At 35.4% G+C, this 23316-nt stretch overlaps 1 protein-coding gene across 3 annotated transcripts in view; it reads left to right on the forward strand.

Moving 5' to 3' along the window:
• ZCCHC7 (zinc finger CCHC-type containing 7) overlaps positions 1–23316 on the forward strand; it is a 204129-nt gene that overhangs the window by 161417 nt on the left and 19396 nt on the right. For all 3 annotated transcript variants that reach the window (XM_025201417.1, XM_025201418.1, XM_006021452.3), the window contains 2 exons: positions 1631–1666; positions 19971–20063. In XM_025201417.1, coding sequence (XP_025057202.1) covers positions 1631–1666; positions 19971–20063 — 129 coding nt within the window. The remainder of the gene's footprint in view (positions 1–1630; positions 1667–19970; positions 20064–23316) is intronic.

Raw genomic sequence — 23316 nt, forward strand, 5'->3', positions numbered from 1 at the left:
GAACTTGAGAATCCTCTTTAACTGCCAAACCTAGTATCCATTTTAGGTAAAAAGGTAAATCCTTTTGTTTGCATTCCAAGACAGCCTAAGTATGTTTAAACAGTCAAACGTTGCATTGCTTCCTTATGCCCAGAAATGTGATGCATCTTGCATTAGTTTCTATGTAAAAATATTAATATAAAACTCAAATATTTGCAAGTAAGAGAGAGCATGTAGAACCATCACACAGAACAGATTGTACATTTTATCCAGAAAATTGTGTGACTGGCAAAATATGTAATACATTGTATAATTTCCAACATACCTGGAGAGAAGATGTCCTGTGATATTCTGTGGTTCTGTGCCATAGAGCCACTAACAAAAGCCTTTGTTTTTCTACTTCCATTACATTTTGTTAATATAACATTTTTATGATCATGTTCTGTAAATATAAATGAAAGCTTCAGATATCAGACATGGGAGAAAAGATTGTTTCAAAAGTATGGAGAAATAGTTGTATAAATTTGCAAGACGATGGGAGACTTGAACATTCAACGTTAAAACTATATGATATGGCATGAATTATCATGATTTCTAATGAGAATGCTCTAAATTAAGATTTACCAACAAGCCTGGAGAGATTTATTCAAATGATTTAGAAATTATTTCCACTGTAAGGAGTGAAGTCCTAAACAAATTGAAAGATGGTATGCAGATAAGTTAAAATAACTCTGTATATGTATACACACATGGTTCCAATATGTATAGTATTAAAAATAGCAATAATTCCATATTTTATTGTCTTCAGTATTTAAAAAGTTATAAACAAAAAAGTCACTAAGTCTGTAATAATACTAAGGAAAATCCTTAGCACCCTTGTTTCATTTATTCTAAGAACATATTTTTATTTTGTTTATGAAAAAGGTGTTGTTTTTTCTCTTTCTGGTGTCCTCTGCCCTTTTCAAGTCTATTGATACTACTGTTATACAAAATTTATGTATATGTTGTTTTTACAGTAGACTGTGCTTCTAAGTTTGTGTTTAAGACAGAGAAGTATCAAAACAGAAGAAAGCAAGCCATTGTAAAAATAGAAGCATTAAAGCAATCTGTTATGCTCCTTGTTTACATCTTATCTGACATTAGGCTAGTGAGGATTATTACATGTCCCAATTATATTTTGATTAGGATACAGACATGGACAAAAATATTTTTATAAAAATTAAATTCACTTCTTTATCAAAGCAGAGTGCCTTCTGAATCAATTTCCAAAACAGCATGTAAGTTTGAAATGTTAGAAAACGGTCTGTACTGCATTCATAGAATTACAGTCTGTTGTTTCTGTGTTTGTTTTACAGTATTCGTACTTTTGACATTTAATAACATATTAGTCTCCAAAACTTCTAACCTTAAGAGAAGAAAGGGGAGGAAAAACTGTTACTGGCCTTCTGACAATGGTAGGGAGTGTGTTAAACCAGTGTAAAATTCAATTAAACTGTCTAGCCAGGTTTTTGAAGCTGAAATGCAGACCCTTTCAGTTAAGCTTCTTATTTTCCTGTGACCGACACCGGTGGATACTGTGTTATGCCAAAACCAACAGGCTGTAAAGCACCTTGTTTCATGCTCCCAGCTGATCAATATTTTTATTTTCCAGGCTTGCCCAGAAATATGGAGGCAGTATCACCTAACAGTAAGTAGAAACACCTTTTTTATTTTCTTCTACACCCAACCTATTTACTCTTCTGTGAACTGCTGACCATAAAATATAGACAAGTATCTTCTGCAGGAAGATAATAAACATCTGAAGAGTTTTTGAACTGGAGAATGCAATAAAGCCCTGTGTCTGTTTTTAAACTCTCTTAGAATTTCTGATTGTTTTTAATAATGAAATAACTTAGTGACCTTGATTCTATCACTTGTCTTTCAGAAACTACTTGTACTATATATGTAAAAAGAAATGTAAACTTTATATTAAGGTATTTAAGAGTATACAATATTCATAGCTCAGTGTTCCCCAAACATTGTAGCTTCATATATAAATATATATGTATACATTACAAAATATATATATTATATGTATATATTACATATACAAATATATATATTAGAAAATACAAAGTGTGTGTGTGTGTATGTATGTCTGTGTATATATTACAAAATACTCTATTTAACTTTGAATAAAGTAATTTTAGCCAGAGATTGAAATGAGAATTATGGAAGTAAACTTTAAAAACTTTCTGGATGTGATTCTGAAAGAAAAAGTCAGCTCTCATATTTTCTTTGGCCCCTATTTAGTTGGTCTTTAGTTGAAAAAATATCAACTGCTCACTACACATCAATTATTATGCTTTCTAATTTCTTTCTCATATATAACATGCATGGAAAATTGAAACAAACTGTGAATATATTAATGATGTAGAAACTTTGAACAATATGTAGGACAACATTTAATTGCTCTGTATTAAAAACCTTAAATTGATTGATTTATAGCCATAATATAAATAGTTTAAAAATTGATGTTAAGTTGTTCATCAGATCTTTGCCAATCTATTCTGTTCAACATAAGTATGCTGTGTGTTTAATTGACATATATTGATAATCAATATCATTTCTGCAAGGTAATCAAAGTAGGAAAGTTTATCCAGTACTTATTATTCTGTGGTCTGAGGTTTTCCTTTCAAGTACGGGAAAACAAGTGCAGTTAGTACTTATAATTTGTTGCCTTTGTCTTTTCAATGTGTTAGAAATTTTCCTTTTCAGTTTTCACAACTAAACTATAATAGTAAAGCAAAAGCTCTGTTGGAAACTTTTCTGTTTTGTATACTTCTGAGTTTCCAAAATGAAATGAGTGCTCTCTGAACTCTCCATTTCTGTTTGACTAGTTTCTTTGTACTGAATGGAATAAAACAAATATAAAAACTGAGGAATAGTGGCATTCCCTTTACATTAGTTAGCTTATTTAAAGATACTCAAAGGAAAAGGGTAAATCTCTTATCATTCACTATATTCCAGAGAAAGTGTTAAAATGGTATATACTAGACCTTTTATGAAACTTGGCACCTAATAATGGTATTGATATATTTAAATAATAATAATAGGTATTATATTTTAAATGATTTTTCAGACTATAGTTTACTGGGGACCTTTTTGGACATTGAATAATTCTTCAGGTATAAGCAATACTACAAAAAAAAATGGACAGGGGGAGGGGTGGAAGGTAAGTCTAAAAACAGATTCTTCCTGAGACTCTTTAACAAGAAATCTAAGCTGGAGAACTGTAGCCAGCTAATTTTATGACAAGTATCTTAACTTTACACTTACTGTAAATTAAAAAAATATGCATGAAGATGTCATGTTAAAATATTGGTCTGAGAAGTGTTTAGTATTTGGGTGCATTTTGCTTTTCAAGAAATATTTTGAAATTTGTTGGAAATACTTGCATAGCTGTATTTCCTATTTGAGGCAGTACTTATCTCATTTCTAATAAATGCCTTTGCTGTTTTGTAGTCACTGTAGATAATCTAAGTTTAAACATGATAATACTTTGCATTTATGAAGTGTATTTCATGTGAAGACCAATTTTAACAACTATATTCACTGAAGCATAATCAGATTATACTTTTCTAAATTTCTATTGACATTGGATAAGTTAGATATTTAAAGCAGAGGTTATAGAGTAAGAAATTCTGTTTTTATCTAAGCTACTTAAATATGTCATGCCCAACTTTTTTTTTTCCACTTAAATTGTTCTCTATAGCTCTAGACCAGAAGATGAGCAAAAATATTCATTGACATACTGAAATTGTGTCAGGGTAAAGTTTTTGTGTGCTTTTATGCAATTGTGACGGAAAGAAAGTAATGCAGTTTGGTCTCACACAGGCATAACAATATTTAAATATTATCTTCAAATTAAAATTCGATCTTGATTTGTGATGCATCCGTATTTTAAGCAGTCATAGCTTTTAAAGAGAGAATACACGTGAAAATACAGGTTTTTTTCATCTGTTCACATGTATGTGCACATGATTGCGAGCACATAATCTAATGTTAATATAAATTATTTCCTAATTCTGACAATAGATATAACAAGTTAAAAACTGGCTTTATAATGATTTTTGAAAAATAGTAAGCTGACTGTGTGTATAACACACACAAACACGCACACAAAAAGAGCAATATTTATATTTTAACAAATACATAACATGTTCATAATCTTTGAAAATCATTTCTGTAACACTGCTTTGGCAATGATTCTTATAAAATTTCTGTTTAAATGTGGGTGTATTATTTAAATATTCTCAACCACTCTGAATGTTTATTTAAAACAACAGAACCCAACACTTGTTTCTTTGTAAAGCTTTTGGAGATTTTATCCATTCTCTAGCTCTTTACTAAGAGATGGACTGCCATCTATTGACTCACTGCAGCCCTTGCACTTAAGTGGTGACTCAGGAAGAACAATGAGTAAATAATAATTCCATTCCTTCTCTTATGGCTGGTATTAAATTTTTGTTTACACTGGCATGGTTTGAAATTTTGGCACGTTGAAAATACTTTGTACTTTTGGCAGAAATGTCTTATTCTAACCAAAACAGGCTGCCAGTACAAGATATTTCATGAGGCAGTTCAAATGGCAAAAAGGATTATGAGCAGAATATTTTAATTTGTTCCTTGACAGAAAAAAGATAATCAAATTGTATTCACTGAAGCTGAAATTTAAAGGCTGTATGATAATCAAAGCTTTCTAACTGGATGAAGTTAGTAGGTTCCTTAAACTTGTTCTTTCAACTCTGTTAACTAGAATTACTCTGCAAAACCAATCAGTCATCAGAATGTTAATCCATTTCACATTGTGTGAGAGAGAATACAATTTAATGACCTCTTTTAAGGGTAATGATTTTGAATTTTAGTAAAATTATTGTTCCTACTCTTCATATTTTTCCTTTGACAGAAAAGATAAATTAAAATTTTAAAGAGATTTGATTTTTCCCCATATAGTTTTGCCTACATGTAAAAAATGAAGTAGGTATTATAAATAGAGCTTTATGTATAGCAACCCTGTTATTAACTCATGATAGCTATTTAATAATGCCCAATCTGAATCCAGAATCCAGTATTAGGGTTGTGATTTTTCATTTCCTACAAAAAATTTTGGCATGCCCCAAAAATAGGTACAGCGCTAAATTGTTTTGTTACAGGGGAATATTAAACCTAGCTTATGACTGTAGAAATACTAATGGTGTCTATGATTTGTTTTATAATAGCTGCTAAAAGCATCCGCTTAAATCAGGGGCCTGATGGTTCCAGGTGTTGTGCAAACGCACACAAAGACGTGGTCTCTGAAATGCATACCATCACTCGCACCTCTTTAATAGAAATAGTAAAAAAACACTTCCAGTCAGAGCCATTGGCTTGTTTAATATTTGCCTCTTCCTAATTTCTTTCTTTTTTTATATTTATTTTGTGCATAAACTTTCCACAATCCTGGCTAGAACTTTAAATATGTGTTTATAAAACTTCTTGTGCTTCCTCAGTGGGGACAATCGTATTGATAAATCCTCTCTAATTTATTCAGAAAAATAAAACACTGATATCAATGGAACTACCCTTGTGACTACAAATAATGCAGTTGATCCATGAGTTTACATTTTTTTTGGAGAATTTTGTTCAGCTTTCTGCTTTCATCCAAAAATGCTCTAAATTTAATCTGATCATTTTTCCTTTTTTCCTATGGCAGTTCCTATTTTAGGTCATTTTACATTTCTTGGAGATCTGGATGCCTAAACATAAAACATGAATTCTTACCCATTCTTGACTGTTCTTAAGGTGTGCATTCTACGGGGAAGAAACATGCCGCCTCTAATTTTGGATAACCCAGAGCACATTGTGAACAGGGTCTTAAATTAATAATAATAAAAGATGGGGGAGTGATAAATATAAGAATGCTATCCTCCCATGAGAGTGAAAAAGTACTGCAGAGTATTTCTTAAGTTCGTAATTGAGATAAATGTGTTGGAGTACTGTGTATGTATGGCTGTGTGTAGCTTTGAGCTAAGAACACCTCACCTCGTGTGAATAGCCATATTGTTTCTAGTGCGTCTACATATGAGAGTAAAGTAAGTGTGATTTCATTCCGTGACTTCATGCAAGTAAATTTGAAATGAGCACTCACATTTTAGTAGAATAACATAGTTATCAAAGACATAGGATGTGTATATGTTTGTGGGCGTGAGTCTGCATGGTTTTTGCTGAAATGTGGCACAAAGTATCTGTATTCAGGATATGGAGTACAAGACATCAGGCTTCAGAAAGTATGTGGGTGGTCACTGTAATGTTTTTCTATAAGGTAAAATTTGCATTCACTTTGCATAATTTCATATTTTTTCACTTTACATATATTTGTTCATAGCCCAGTGTAATCTAATTCATTGACCAGTGGTAGACAAGGAGGGTTATAGCAAGGAGGATCCAACAGTAAAATGTAAATACAATGATGAAATAAAATTAATGCTTCAAATATGAATATGGTCTTCCATAAATACAAGTAGGGAGGGCTAATGAAAAATAAATCATACCAGATGGAGGAAATATTGTTTAATCTATTTTTGATGCATTTTCTAGAAGTGAGTATACATTATTTTTCATTCCTACTCTTTTATCTGGCTTCTTCCCTTAAAGATAGCTCATTCTGGATAATCCCTCCCTTCCCTTATACTGTTCAGGCAGCAAGGACCCCTCCCCCATCTCCTGTCTTCTCTAGTCTCATTTATATTAAAACTCCTAGCCCAAGATGGCCACCAACAGAGTTTTACAACCATCAGAATTTTTAACTAGCGGAGGCTATCATTTAACACGCTTTTTGACAGTTTGTTAATCTTACTTTTAATCCACTTACATAAAAAAGGTGAACCAGGAATTGGCTGTTTTGGCCTGTATGCGTAAAAGACATGAAGGGACAATACATCTTTTGTGTTTAAATTTTGCGCTTGGATTTCTTTGTGTGCCATTATTAAAATTCTACATGGCCTGCCACCTTTTTTCTGAAATAAAAATGTAAGCAGTCTAGCCTAAAATCAATTTAAATCCTTAAAAATGTGCCTTTTGGAAAGAGACAGGATTTAAAATATAACGTCCATGGAAAATATTTAAACTTGAGGTAGAAAATTTGGAAACTAGAGTAGGCTTTGCAGGGTTTTGTAGATGAAGCACGAGTTAGAAGGGTGGTATTTAGGTGAAGAGATTAAATCGCACAACTCTCCAACTTGAGGATAGGATTTTTGGAGGAACTCTGAACATTGCTCCGGTACTACCTCCTAGCCTTACCTGCCCCATGTTTGCTAGATCAATAGCTCAGTCATGGTCAGCGGCTGATGATTCTACCGGGAGAGGAGAGGAAGCAGGAGGGGCAGGGGAAGGAAGTGGGTGTTAAATTTATATGTAAAAGTATTTTGTAAAATGGAGATAATATATTGTTCACGCTTTGGAGGGAACTGTGCGTTCTGAATCTAAATTCACACAGCCACTTGATGGGATATTTTACAATGAAAACAATAAAAACAATTCCAACGGATTTGAAATTGTGATAAAAATGATTTTATGTTCTGTAAAATAATTTGGCGGGGGGAGAACCTCTAAATTTAGGAAGTAGTATGTTTATGATGTATGGGTTGTGTGAAATTCTCATATTGTAGAAGAAATTATACTGTAGTATTGTAAACCAAATGTGAAAAGAATGTAAAATTTCCAGCCCTTAAATAATAATTGGCAATTATTTTATAAAGCTAGCTAGGTGTTTTATGAAAACTTCATCTCTCCCACTTTGGCTTGTACTTTATCTTTGACAGAAGTGTCCCTGGAAGCATTACCTGTAGGTTGTAAGCACTTGGTTAACAAAAAAATCAGCATGCTAATTAAAATTAAAACTCGATTAATCTAGTTTTTGTTCTACAGTATGTTAATTTTCTCCCTAAATTGTCCTCTTTGCAAGTTTTGTTCAAGGTATGTTGACAACTCTAAGAGTAGTAAATAAGACTCTTTTTACCAAATAACCAAAGTTCACAAATAGCAGGATCCTTATAGTTTTATAAGATATAAATTATCATTTATATCTTTCTATCCATAATACCTGTAAGTATATAGAATACACGCTTTATATCATAGGAACAAACATTAGTAAAAAGCTGTACTTTCTTATTTTTCTCTTTATTGTAACACTATAGGTAATAAAAATCTCTTTACAAGTTAAAAAAAAGAGAACTATTATATATTTTATGAACTGGTACTATTTTCTATTTACTGTCTCAAGAAAAATTATTTTAGACGTAAATTCACACTTAATTGCTAGTAAGAGTAGTAATTAAAGAATAAAATCATCAAGTGTTGCTGCTGTTATAGTGGTAAAGATGCAGGAGAACGTTCAAATGGCATTTCTTTAAAATTTATCCAAGTTACTGACTTTGTATGTATGTATATATTTAAGAAAGATCTGTTGCTGCCATGTCTAACAGCTTCCAATGACTCCAATGATACTCAGTTGACATAAATAATCATATTTCCATTGATGCCAGTAGATTTATAAAACAATGTTCTTTGGGTAAATCTGAAGTCTTTTATTAGACCAACAAAAATAGTTGGAAAAATTCTTCTTTGCAAGCTTTCAGGTACAAACAGCCTTCTTCAGGCAGAGGAAGTGTCTACAGTTGTTTGTCTGCTTATGCCCTTAGACCAACACGGCTACAACCAACACTCCTGAAACAGTAGATCTGTAATGCTTTTACACTGCCTAAGTGTCTGTTCGGTAGCATATCGGACCATGGTTAAAACATCTCTTGAAGATTTCTGTGCCATTACTAGGACATGTGCAAGTTTAACCTGGATAAAATATGGAATCTGCCAGCAGCACCATCATGAACTGTCACTGACATGAGTCTTTTAACCATAATTGTAATTTTAAAATATTTTCTCTGTTTATCCTAAAACAAAGTGATTGTAGATTTTTTGGGGGTGGGAGTAAGTCTTCACTAGAAGTTGCAGTTCGATGTGTTGTAAGAACCATTTAGAGGGATGGAGGAGTGGACTGACCATGTCCTTTCCATTTCTAATTGCTATGAATTCCTGTAAATCCTATGTACAGTAATCCTTTGAACTATGTCATTTGTTCTGTCAATCCCTCAGCAAACGTTTGATTTCATTGTTCTTTTACGTGTTTAATACAGATGTTTCAGGAATTTTCTACTTGAGAATTTTGTACTTGTGGAGAGACTTCCAACTCCCTGGCCTGAATTCAGAGAGGACAGAGGGAGGTGGAACAAGACATGTATCATGCTTTATTATAATTTTGTAAGAGAATTGAATTCTTTTAGTTGACAATAATACCCTTCCAACTGCAGGGTATTATGTATAGTGGTTGCAAACTTTTTAGAAGTTTGAATCATTGATCTCAATAGCAGTATGTTCTTAAGCCCGGGAAAGAAAAGGCAAGCACTACTTATTTATTTAAATGTGTAGTAGAAATCACTGTACTCTACATCTAAACTATTTGTGTGTTATTTTCTTTTTTATCCTCTTATTTCCCCAATGTATAGAAATGGTTGGATAAATAGTAAGTTAAATAGAAAACAGAATAATCTTATGGTAAGATCTCATATTTGAAAGCCTTTTTCCGTGTGTGTGTGTGTGTGTGTGTGTGTGTGTGTGTGTGTGTGTGTGTGTACACACCTGCACTTCATGTAATTAAGAGGATTAATGTGTAGTATCATTTAAGCACAGATAGTAACTTTCACTTCTGTTTCCTTTTATTTAAATAAAAAGATACTTTTATGTGCTCATCTACCTAGTGTCTTTACTGACAAAGTGTTAATCACATAAACAGGATCAAAGGTGAGGTTCAGTTTTGCAGCTTGGTTATATGCAAAACAACTGTTAGTTTGAAGGAATGGAGTGTTTCTGCTAAAGTGAAGTGCGTGTTTATTTACTTTTTAAGATATACTTGTTACTGTAAACATGTATATGGTTTGAATCCTGCCATACAAGCTGTTAATAACCAATTTTACTAGGTGTGGTTAAAATTTGCAAGTGTTTAAAGTTGTCAAAAAAATAACAAATGTGTGCATTGATTTATTTTTTTATTTTTGTATAAAATGTATAAAAACTAGTCATAAAAATTTAATTAATTAAAATTATCATATGTTATTGCATTTTACTTTTCTATAGCAAATTAATGGTTTTGAATATTTTACAACCAAAACAAATTAAAAAAGGCAGACAGGTAGCTGAATATAGATATTCTCTACTCATTTGTAAGAATTCCTGGTGTTTATGTCATAATGATAGGGTCTCCTATGCCTGTCACTTGTCCACTGGGTGATTGTAAATCATATGCTTTGGTAATGTTTGAAATTATTTAGTTATATTATATGAATAGTCTGCATGTTAAGAAGTCCATATGTGGGAAGGTAAGAAACTGTCACAACAATTAGCATATTTATTTAATTTTCCTATAGTAGATATATATGTGGTTGACTATGAGAGCTATTAATTTTATCCTGTCAATGCTTCATGTATGGAGTAGCAACTTGGTACCAATATATGTTGAAATACAACTTTTTAAAGTTATGGTTGATCACGTTAAAACCTACAGATTAAAAGTCCCTAAAAATACTCAGCGATTTTAATTCAGAATGGTCCATCATGCCAATGAAAACAGTACTTCTCAATATAGCCTGTTATATCTGAGAAAAAGTTGACCGTCTCAGTCACAAATATAGGTTGGTTTGGTTATAATATTAAAAAGTCAAATATAAAAATGAATTTAAAAAAGAGACCCTTATATTGAGTTAAAGAACTGCAGCCTTAATAATCACTGTTTTACTTTTGTATTGGAAAAGTCTCAGAATATGGGTGATCTTACATATGTATTACAGCACATATAATCAGTCAGAAGTATTCACTCCAAATTTTTTGGCTTCCATGGATTAAAGTTAGTCCTTCAGCTTTAACTTTTGTTGTATGTTAATGGTGTTTTTAATTAACATTAAACATATTCCAAAAAAGCTATGAATATAACTCTCAAATGTGGAAAGACAGATACACTGTATATTTGACTTTGTCTTGGCAGCGCTTCAAATTTAAACAATCCATGACATTGCTGTCATTGGCAGTTTTTCCATCTCCGCCAGGACTCCGTAAACTTTTTAATTACTGGTTTGAATTTATGCTTTAGTCTGTATCTAAAAAAATGAACTTTCTCCACTGCTGCCTTACCTGTGCATCTGCAGAAACATTTGAATGGCTTGTCTTACAAATCTACCTGTAATAAGGTTTCACCTTATGCTTATTTTGCTAAGGGTGCTGCAGGCACATGGTGTCTTTTTTCTTTTGTTCTTTTCTTGACTATGAAGTTAATTCTATTCCTGCCCTGGCATTTTGAATAATAACTAGCAAAGGATGTCTCTGAAACTACAACTTGCCATGATGGCCCCCCAAATACTATTTTCTTTTTTCTTTAAATAATTTTATTTAATTGCATTGGATTGGAAGTCATACAGAATTTCCATTTTGATTTTTTTGAGTTCTTTCAGAAGCTGTCTTTCTGATGATGATGTAAAGGGGTGAAAGATGACATGAATTGTTCTGAAGTAGATTTTGGGGACATACTTTCTGACAATGGGGCATTAATGTAATAAATGGCAATATTTTCTGATTCATAATTCAGACTAGTCAGTGTTCCCAATCATATTCAGATAAAAAATTGCTACAGGCCATAAGACTTGCTCAGTAAAAATAAGTATATTAAGATACTCAAACACACTATTATATTTTGAAGATATTTATGTACATACTGGTTTGTATTTGTTTGGCCGGTGTTCATCTTTACTACATTATGTCAAGTCCTTGAGGCTCAGCTATAGGTACCCATAAAGCTTATGTGGGCAAGCAAAAATAGTTACAAGATTTCTGCTTGAGTTCCACATGACATGCTTAAAATGGGAAAGTGTGAAGGCATGGTCATCAAATTCTTGATGTTGCTTCCTGCCAAATGAACAATAACTTGTACAGTTAGTTACCATATTGGCAATATGTGCTTGTACCAAGGTTCACAGGAAAATTACTGTGTTTTAATAGTCTAGTCTGAATGTATGTTATGCTATGATTCATCAATAAAATCAAAAGGCAAAACAGACTGAGGGCTTGCTGGTATAATGTTAAAATGGGAATCCTTTATTATAACTTGTTTTGGAGCATTTGATCCCAAGTCACAAATCCAAAAACACTGTTATAATGAACTGTGGGATACTCCTTCAGCATCTGTTGTACTCTAGTACCAATGTACTGTGCTCGTTTTCTGATATTGAAGCTCTGAATAAAGACCAGGTTTATATATAAATTGCAAAAAAATACTTCCTCTTTTGCAAAAAAGTTGCATCAAATGTAGTAGTTCCTGCTTTGTGACCAAGGTTCTAGTAGACCAGATAGTCATGGGGGGAAGGAAGCTGTAAATCATTTAGAATGACAGCAAAAATTAAAACCTTAGGGTTTGTTTGGCTCCCCTGTGTATTAGCTAATAAATATAACCATGCTTCAGTTCTGTTCGTCTCCTGATTTTACAAGCATTGCAAATGTTTGTATTCAAAGTAATGTAGAAATGTACATGTAAATATGCATATGCTTATTGCTGTGATAATGTATATAACGTATATGTGTAATGTCTGCATGTGTGTATATATACATGTATTTGATTGCTCTTCTAATAAACATTCAGATAAAATATACACAGATCAACATACATAAGTCTCCTCCCCCTCCCCCCACCCTTTCCTCCACCCTCCATTCCTCCCACTTCCCCTACCCCCACCCCACATCAAAGCTTGTGGTCCTTTTCCATCCTTGTACTAAAAGGTTTCTTTGTAAGCCAGGCCATTTGTCCATTATTGTTTGGGGTCCAAACAGTGGTAAAATACCCTGTCACCGATCCAGAGTGCTGTGAATGGCAGCTTCTCTCCGGACAATTGGTGGAGGTGCCTAGAAATATTCCTGAGAGGATTATTTAACCTTTCAATTTAGGGGGCACAAAGCCTGGCTGATTAATGAACTTTCTGATGGGCGCTGATAAGCGGATCTATTTCTTTATTTCCTCTAAAAGTGATTCCTTCTCCTGTCCCATATTACTATAATCTTAAACATAAAATGTGGCAAATAGATTAAAAAATAGCACTAAAGAGTTTATCTGGCTGGCAAACTGAAGGAGCTAAATTAAAATTGGTAATGAAAGCAGTGGCTGAGCCCTGTATATGGTTTTTAAATGCGCTGTGTATTTTGAAGAGACTTATTCTCCAGCTTGCCTGGTAATGACTGCTTTTGGTGCACAGTCCGGGGCTGGCTTCTGTTATCCCAAAAAAAAATGAGTTGTGTTATCTGGATGACTGCAGACACATATGCATCCCCCTTTCTCACTGCATGGGCAGACAAGGTCGATAGCATTACAAGGTATTTGTGGCAGTGCTTGTTTCAGTTTTCAGAGCTGCCAGTTTCCAGCCAGATTTGAATTACAAAAGAAGAAGCTGGCATGAAAATTGAAAGGGTTTATCGGCTAGTCTGAAGCCTCATAGCACATTGCTTATTTATGCAGTCCATTTGCACCAGGAAATATAAAAAGGAAATACATTTTAAAAATAAGGTCATAAAGACTCAGATATGTTTAAGATGGCAAATAAAATACAGATACCTATAATATCTTTCCAGGAAACGATTTCACTTAATGTTGCACATTACTTCAGAGGAGCATTTATGTTACTGTCATAAATTTGTGCATTTGTGTCACTATATAGGTAGTCTCTGGGGATTAAGAAGGAAGCCTTTGCTAACTTACTTTAAAATTAAAATAGAAGAAAGATAGGTCTATAGTTTGAGAGCTCCATAGGAAATAGTTGAAGTTTAACGCACCACCTTATTTAAATAACGTTTTGCATTCCATGTAAAATTAGCCATGGACCAGTGGATAAATGCAACCACCTTTGGAGAAAATTGGGATGCTTTTTAAGCCATGAAGATTTTGGAGCATTCAGGGAATGAATTGCTCTTATCCATATTATCTTGCGTATATTCATTGTTCTGTGCTTACCAGAGATATTTTTGTCCATTTTACAGAAAAGACTTCTTAAATGAATAGCTCAAATATAAATTTCTAATTTTTGTCATTTGGTTTAACCTTTTCACACAATGAATTGTAGCTGCCATTTGCATCTATTTAAAATGCATTATATACATGTCTACTTCTGTAGAAAACTATCGTGTCATACCACTTGTATCGTGGATTGAACAACTTGGATTTCTTCATGTGGTTATTCATAAGCATTTGCTTTTCTGGGCTATCCAATTAAAAAAAATCTGGCCATTGATTTGTGACTGTATCTTCACAGAAAATATAGCTATAATTCACTCCTCTTTACTTATGGGTATTTCACTGTTTCTGCTGTGTAGCCTATTTATTTGGAGGTTATAAACATACCTCACTTAACTGACTCACAGTTTGTAATTTGTAATGATATTACTCAGGTGCAATTTTTTAAAAAGTGCTTGGAAACTTGAACAACTAATTTTAGAAGTATCAACTTTCAAAATGGCTAAAATTGAAGAAATGAAATTTGGTAGGGAATAGTTCCAGAAAATGGCCTAATTGCTTTGGTGGTCAGGGTTTTTTTGAAGCCAAAATATTAACGTTGTTTACTTCTCCTGCATACTAATCATGCTCTGTACATTTTTTCATGAATTTTCATAAGGATTTTTACTACGTAGCATGTGTGGCTTAATGATGCAATCACCCGATAGACTAGGAAAACTCCAAAGGAGACGTTCCGGTCTGTTGTGTACATAATACACGTTTCAAAAATCTGCCTAATTAAGGAATTACCCAATGGAGTGGGAGTCTTTTGGGTACATGACACGGTTTAAAAAAAAAAAAAACCTCAGTATAATTACAACATTACATGATAGCTTTTATTGGCAGCGTAAAATATAGGAGACTGGCCCTTAGTTACTATTGTTTCAGTTAAAGTACAAACAGGTGACAATGTTTTTAAAAAGAAATCAAATATGATTTTACAGTAATGCAATAGCTGTAACTCTTCTTTTGTCATGCTGTGCCTCACTAGAGTGACATCTCCAGCATATGATGATATGTTATAAGATTACCTTGCACTGCTCTCAGAAAAAGGGGTATAATGACACCATTTATGAGTTTCAGGCTTAGTTTTACATTGTCCTTACTACTTTCTCCACATCATATTTACAACCTAGACCTGGAATCCCCAAGCAAAAGTCACTCATTGACTCATTGGGAGGAGGCTTCCTAGAGCCAGGGCTTGTGATATCATCTACTTTGCCTATGTAAGAAGCATTCTTTATTTAATTTGTAGTTTAACTGTGGAGTGCTAGAATGAGTAAGCAGAGTGAGGCATGGCATTGCAGAAGAAAGCTGAATCTGCAGATTAAACGAAAAACAGCAATTGCCCTGTCGGTTCAGTCTGTGCGCCCAGTATCCTGTCACCATCACTGGCTGCTTTGGAAGTAGTACAAAAAACATTGTAAAGACCTGGATAATTATATAGGTTGTTGATGAAGTTTGTGCATTGTTGTGAGCTGGTGTAGAACAAATCTAAAATATTGTTTGGTATCGTTGTAAGTAGCCCCAAAACAGAGGTAGATTGACAACTGGTTTAAATGGTTCTGCGCAATAAGACTGCTACATTGATTTCAGTTGATTATAGGGTATTTGTGGGTACTTGAAACTTTCTGTATTTTACTCCACTGTCAGAATCATTTTGTTAGGTATTCGTGGACCAGTGGAGGCTTTGTTCATTGTAGACCTGGATTTTTTGTGTTGTTTTGGGGGAGGATGGATGATGTTAGAATCTGACAATCAATTAGAATCAGAGGTTTCTATGTAGATTATTAAAGACAACAGCTTGGAAGGACATTTCAAGTCACGTCTAAACTTCATTTCATTGTTACCTTTCTTAGTACTACTGAAGTTGGATTTTTGTTTGCATAAATTTTAGTCATAGGGTATGCAACCAGGGGCTATGCTTTACTTTAAAAGTCACATCATATGTTTAGCTATGTATTTGTCAAATGTGCAAGGTTCAACGTGCATAGAAGATTCTAGCATACATGTGTTTCTCTGTATAAACAGATGTGTGTGTAAAATATTTAATCTATATAAAATGTGTGTGTGAAATATAAAAATGTATAGAACATTGTCTTTAATTAGTGAGATTTAGTCAGATTGCATATCCTAGGTAGTAATGAGCTTCATAAAAGCAAGCCCTTATTGGATCAAAGTCAGTTTAGATAAGGGCAGCTCAAGGTCACAGAGGGAGCTGCCCAGCAGGCCCATTTACATAAAAAATTACTGTCAGAAATAGGCCACTGAGGCAGCCCTGGCATTTTGATCTCTTGGCCTTTGTCATGGAGATTCCTAGTTGAGAAGGGAGGAAGGCCAGTGTCCCAGATAATGATTAACTGTTTTAATGGCATTCATTCATTCATTCCGCACTAACTACTCATGCAGAAAAAAGGGTTATGTAAAATGACATTAGAAGAAAAATCATTTGTAATCGTTGCATCGGGCTGCACTTTGAGGAGACATTAGGAGTAAATCCGTGGCGTGGTAGGCTTATGCTTTATCTTCTGATATTTACTGAGTTTACTGGTGCATGAAAAGCTTTCAGCAAGAATAGCAGATGGGATGGACCTTTCATAGGTAATGCTATCTACCAGGTTATTACTTCTATATATTGATAGTGAAGTAATCTCCAAGATATCACCCTACAAATATAGATTATTTAAATGTTTGTAACAAAAAAAACTATAACATAGAGGAGCTATTTTCATGAATACTTCATTTTGTACCCATTTGGTCAGAGTCTTTAGGTGCTTTTTTAAACCTTAAATAATAAGAAAATAAACGGCTTAAAAACATACAAATTCCCTTTTTGTTTGGCTTTTGGAAAGCAGTAGAGTTATGTATAGTGGTAATCTGAACTGTAAGTATTCAGTTTAATTTGTGTCCTTAAATCTGACCTTTTTCTATTAGCTAAACAAAAGGAAATGTCGTGCAGAGTTTTTTTTGTGTGTCACATGAGTATACATTCCTAATTCACTGAATACTCTCAAGGATTCTTGTTAGATCTTGTACAGTACAATACAAAAAGCTTAACATCCCTGTGTTTCTACCCAGTTCTGATGTACAATTGGTTCCTAGTGAGGTAAGAGCTATTCAGTTTGTGCTGCTCTTTTGTTGATAGCATAGAGATAAAAGATAGCATGCAGATAACATTTATCATAGCAATTAAAGTTTTCAGCTGGAATCATTATTCAGGTTAACATCCAGATAGATGAACTTCTGAGTAGGGTTGTCAGAAGTTGTGACTGCTGAAAACTTCAAGTGTTAGCACCAAGCCATTTTAAAAGTGGAAAGCACCCAAGCTTCAGAAATTCAAACATAATTTATGAGCTAGGTTGGTTACCTTTACCTACAAGTTTAAGGGTTAATTATGAGATCAGAATGAAATTTCTACTGAAGGCATCTCTAAGTACTTTAATATTTGTTCATCTAGTCATGTAAATTACTTGAGTTTTTACTGGTGGGCATGTTCAATTTTATGTCAGCAATGTCAATCTGATCCATATATCTGGTGTTTAATAAATCCTGCCTCAAGAGAGAGAAAAATGCATTACTTATGGAAAAAACAAATGTGTGTTGTTTTGAACTACAGGTAAATTTTAACAGAGATGAAAATAGGTACCATAATAGCCTAAATTGTTGGCTAAATCCATGCAACACAATTTAACAATTCACAAGTTGTATAACACAGTATTTTGAGAGTAAAGCATGTCCATTTGGCATGTACCATAGTTGTAATTATGTGTTTCAGTTATAGCACAGTATACAAGAATGAAGGCTATTAATTCAAACATTTCTTATAAAGACATTATATAACCCATCTCATGACCAAATAAAGAATAAAATGTTATATTATACAGTTGATTGTCCTTTGATAGGTGTCCTCCACATATATTCTAGATGCAGACCTCTTTCTAGTAGACAACTGGTGACTGGAGGAACCCAGGAATAGACCTCTGGAGATCTTATGGCAGCTTTACAACATCAGCTTCAATAAAATCAGCTTTCAAAGCTTATGTCAATATACATACTTTTTTTGTGGCGGGAGAGGGAAGGAGGTCTGGATGATTTGATACAGTTTTAGGACTTCTTTCCAAGCTGGAGACGGGCAACTTTACTTCCTTCAGTTTTTTTCTATAAAGTGTTCCACCCTGGAAAAAACCTATGGATTTAAACATGTGTTTACATAGTTTTCTTTCCTCTGTGTTTATAGTATTGATGATAGAAAAGAGACCCAAAAAGTTGGGCTGGCACAAGTTGGTAGCCTTGATGCATTGCTTTCTAGACAGGCCTTTATACAGAGAAAGAGAGGAAAAGAGATCCATCTCGTATTTTAAAGGAAATTTTCATTTTTGCTGCCACTTCTTTTGCCACAAATCACAATTTATTTTTCTCTGATTTCTGCTCCATTTTTCATGTCATTCTGCATGAAGCTGCCCTTTTTCCATTTACTTTTTGTTCAGCAGATTGTTCACATTTTTTTTTACAAAGTAACACAAGTCTGCAGCACACTTACTACCACAGTTAAAATGGGTTTGAAATGCACGATCAAATGCGTTTTTCTTAAAACAAAAAAACAAAGCTTAATGAATAACCTTGTAGTTTGTCTATTTTACAAGCACCAATATTCTCTGGAAAGAGCCCATACAGCAGTATTAGTAGTAGCAGTAATGGTAAGCAAATGCAGTGAGGAGTGTTTTAAGAAAAAGAAAGTAACCTTTACAATAACAAGCAATCTTACAAAGTATCAGTCTTTGAAATCCTACAGTTGTTTATGTTCTACTAGAGTGAATAATAATTTTTTTTAAAATGTATAGAGCTTTAAAATGTAGTAGTTTTCTATTCTGACCAGTTTTTTCATAGTCATATATTCTGTCCCTCCTCTTTTTACCTACATGTCCATTATTTATAATCAAAGGGGTTTTTTTCAGACCTAATAAATAGTAGCTTTACTCAGCATGCCACCTAAAACATGTTTAAGGAAATGCATGAGAACACTTGTATGCATTTTTGTTAAAATTTGAACTCTTCCCCTTCAAACAAACTTATCCAATAGAAATGAGGAAAAATGCATATTCCATTAAATTCAGTAGTGTGCGCCAAGTATGTCTTTGCATTATATCAGCCGGAAAAAGTTATAACCTTGAACAGCTAAATAGAAGAATTAAATTGTGTGTTTATTATAGACCCCTAAATTGGCTGGGAAACAGAAAGTAGCAAGTTCTGGAGAGAACCTTTTTCTTCTCTTTCCTTTTATTGTGGTAGGGGATGGAAACATGAGTATAGTAGTCTTAGGCTGTGTCTGTCTGTCTGTCTCTCCCTCCCTCTCTCCCTCCCTCTCAGATCCTTGCCATACTGCTGTAAGTGAGCCCTGCTGGGAGGGACTAGTTTTTTAATACACAAATGCTCCTATCCAGCTGGTGGATGTAATATCTGATGGCCCTCGTTGCTCCCTGGGGAAAGTGGGGCATCTGTAAAAATAAATGAATATATAATAAAAAAAGGAGGGAGAGAGAAATAAATCAAGAACTTATGTTCCTATATTCATCACTGAAATGAAATGACAATACAGAATTAACATTAAAGTTTTCTCTCCCACCTGATTTCAGTGATCAGGATAATTTTCTGTGTAATATTACAATAAAATGAACAACGTATGTCTTGTATCCCAAGCTTCTTGCACACTTGTTTTTTTCCTCTGGAAAGCTGTCAGTATCTCTGCCAGATTTTTGCTTTGTTTATTTTAACCTACCCTGATTTTAGCATTTTGAATCTTCCCAGATCTACTTCTCACCAATTTTTCTTATTGCAGACCAAACCAGGACCAATCAAGAAGGCCAGTTCTTCTGAGTATTCAATCATAGCATATTGCTACAATTGTTCCCGGAAAGGACATTACGGATACGTAAGTCTCAACATGTTTCTACCTCAGTCTTAAACAGACCCATGATATCCAATGCTTATCTTTGGTATAGTGTGTTGCTAGAGAAAATAACTGAAACAATCGCACCAGTGCTGAACAAACTTTAGAGGTTTGAGAGTTGTATCACATTGTTAAAATCAGTGGAGGCCAATGTAGAATGACATTGTCTAGGCAAAAGAAAATTTAGGCCTATTTTTTTAAATTGCAGTCTTTCCTCAGTAGGTGTATTGATTTGTTTTTAAAACCTCAGTTAAAACATACTCTGAGAGAGAGAATATTCATGGAAGAAATAGACCTTTTTATCTTTCCTTCTCACTCATGGGATAACATACTAGGTAGTATGTGGTTACAATGTTAAACATTTTTAAATTCCTCCATTTTAGTCAGCTACATTATTCTATTCCTTATTTTTCTGAAAATAGCATAAGTGTATGTTGAAATATACCCCAAAATAATAATAACTCACACAATGCCATCTGACTAGGAATTGTGCCACTTCCACACCCTTCTGCACTGTTTTCACCACTGGTTTGAATAAAGAAAGTGTTGATGGTGTCTTATCTTTCAATTAATGTCTCTGCTGAGTTTACTCTGATTTCTTCAGTAAAGAGCAAACCTTCAGGATTATCCTAGACGTCCTAAACCTACAGGGTGCATCTACACATTCAATTAATTCAAAGCAATAAACTCCAGAGCAGCTTCAGCTGGAGTAAACTGCTTTCAGGTGCAGTATCTACACATGTGCCTGGGACACCAGCAATTTGAGCCAGGATGGAGCAGGCCTGTAGCTGGCTGGGCTGACTGGATACAATTTATGCCCCTGGTCAGAACCCATGACAGTACTATCTTACAGCAGAGTTAATCAGTTTACTGCACCCTAATAGCATCACAAATGTAGACAATGACACTTTACTGCAGAGCTAATTGGTCTACTCTGTAATAAAGCACATGTGTAGATGCACCCACAGTGACTTAACTGAGGGCAGTTTAGCACCTTATAGGACCAGGTCCTTTATGGGTAGGTCAACTATCAGTATCCTATCATGACAGATCTCAACACCCACACACACATGGTATGGATATGAGCTAGTTCTGTTTACTATGAAAACTGTCCAAGGCAAATAAGTAAGAATTTAAGTAGAAATGCAGTATTTCTGGTGTCTGGACAAGTTTAGATTCATACTTCTCTGAAGCTTATGGATGACATCCCACAAAGCCCCTAGATATTCTGCCCAGGTGTCCTGATTATCTGTTTATCCAGTCATAGCAGCTGTATAATTGAAGTTCACTATGTTTTCAGCCTCACAAACAGAGAAGAGGGTGTGTCATTTTTGAGAGGCTCAGTCTTCTCCAGGCATGTTGGGGAGAATACGCAGTAAGAGGTCAGTCAGGTTTGCAGACTTGGGAGTTAACAGAAGAACTAAATTTGAAAAACTTGACTTGAAGCCAGTGTAACTGTTGAGCTATTGTGACTATCGTAGGATTGTAGGACAGTGGGGCCGGAAGGGACCTCATAAGAGATCTAGCATCCTGCTCAAGGCATCATCATCCCTGACTAAACCATACCAGTCAAATGTCTGTTTAACCTGCTCTTGAAAATTTCCAGGAATGGAGATTCCACAACTTCTCTAGGTAGCATGTTCCAAAGCTTGACCAGTTTCATAGTCAGGAAGTTCTTCCTGTCTCCAACCTAAATTTCTTCTGCTGCAGTTTGAGGCAATTCCTCTTAGTCCTGTCCCCTACCTGTAACTATCCTCTTTATGATCATTCTTCAAATATGTGAAGACTGTTATCAAAGTCCCCCTTGGTCTTCTCATCTCCAAACTAAATAATCTAAATTCTTTCAGCCTTTCCTTGTATATCTTGCCTTCTAAACCTCTAAAAATTGTCATCACCTCCACTAGATTCTTTCATAGTATCATAGAAAGTTAAGGTTGGAAGGGACCTCAGGAGGTCATGTAGTCCATCCCCCAGCTTAAAGCAGTGCATCCCAGCCAAGGCTTTGTCTAGCCAGTTGTTAAAAAATCTCCAAGGATAGAGATTCCACTACCTCTCTGGGCAACCTGTTCCAATGTTGTACTACCCTCCTAGAGAGAAAATTCTTCCTAATATCTAACCTAAACTTCCCTTGCTGCAACCTGAGACCATTGCTTGTTGTTCTGTCACCTGTCACCACTGAGAACAGTCTAGCTCCATCTTCCTTTGAACCACCCTTCAGGTAGTTGAAGGCTGCTATTAAATACCCTCTCGGTCTTCTCTTCTAAACTAAAATAAGCCCAGTTCTCTCAGCCTCCCCCCATAAGTCATGTCCCCCCAGCTCCCTCACCATTTTTGTTGCCCTCCGCTGGACTCTCTCCAATTTGTCCACATCCTTTCTATAGTGGGGGGCCTAAAACTGAACATAATGCTGAATAAAGGGAAATAATCACTTCCCTTAACCTACTGGCAACACTCCTACAATGCAGTCCAGTATGCAGTTAGCCTTCTTAGCAACAAGGGCACACTGTTGGCTCATATCTAACTTATTGTTAGGGGTGCACCAATAGAGATTTTTGAGGCAGATACTTATAGCTAATATTTAAGGAGGCATATCAGCCAATTCCTATCTGATACACTGCCTGCAGCAGGTAAGTCTGGTGTGGTAGGAGAAGGGGCAGGGGCACGGGGGGGGCAGATCAAGGCCCCACTGTGAGGGAGGGAGGCAGGGGCTGGGGCAGGAGCAAGCACTGCCCAGTCAGGGAGGGTGGGCTGGGGACAAAGCTGCAGCTCATCTGGGGAGTGTGTGAGAAGGGGGAGGCAGAGGTGGTTCCCACCGCCACACACAGCTGGTCCGATGGCTCATCCGCCAGTTCTTGCCGCTGCTGCTGTCACTTGTCCAGGAGGATGTGGGGAGGCATGTGGCCCTGGATCTGCACCAGGTGGGGCAGGCTGGGGCCAGAGTTGTTCCCCATGGAGCCTGGGCCGCCCAGGTGGGGCGCAGGGTGTGTGGTAGCACCACTGGGAGCAGGGGGCTATGAGGGGGTTTCAACGAATTTCAGGGTGGCTGCAGCCCCCCCCTGTAGCCCTCTCCCAGCAGCACTATGCCCCACCTGGCCCAGGCTTTGCTGGGAACTGCCCTGGCCCCAGTCCACCCCGTGCAGATTCAAGGCCTATTCCCAGCGGAGCCTGGGCCACATGGGGCAGGGGGCGACGCCGCTGGGAGGGGGCTACAGGGGGGGGCGGCGCGCCCCCCTCA

The sequence above is a fragment of the Alligator sinensis genome, unplaced genomic scaffold, assembly GCF_000455745.1.
Source record: "Alligator sinensis unplaced genomic scaffold, ASM45574v1 scaffold434_1, whole genome shotgun sequence".
NCBI classification, from domain to species: Eukaryota; Metazoa; Chordata; order Crocodylia; family Alligatoridae; genus Alligator; species Alligator sinensis.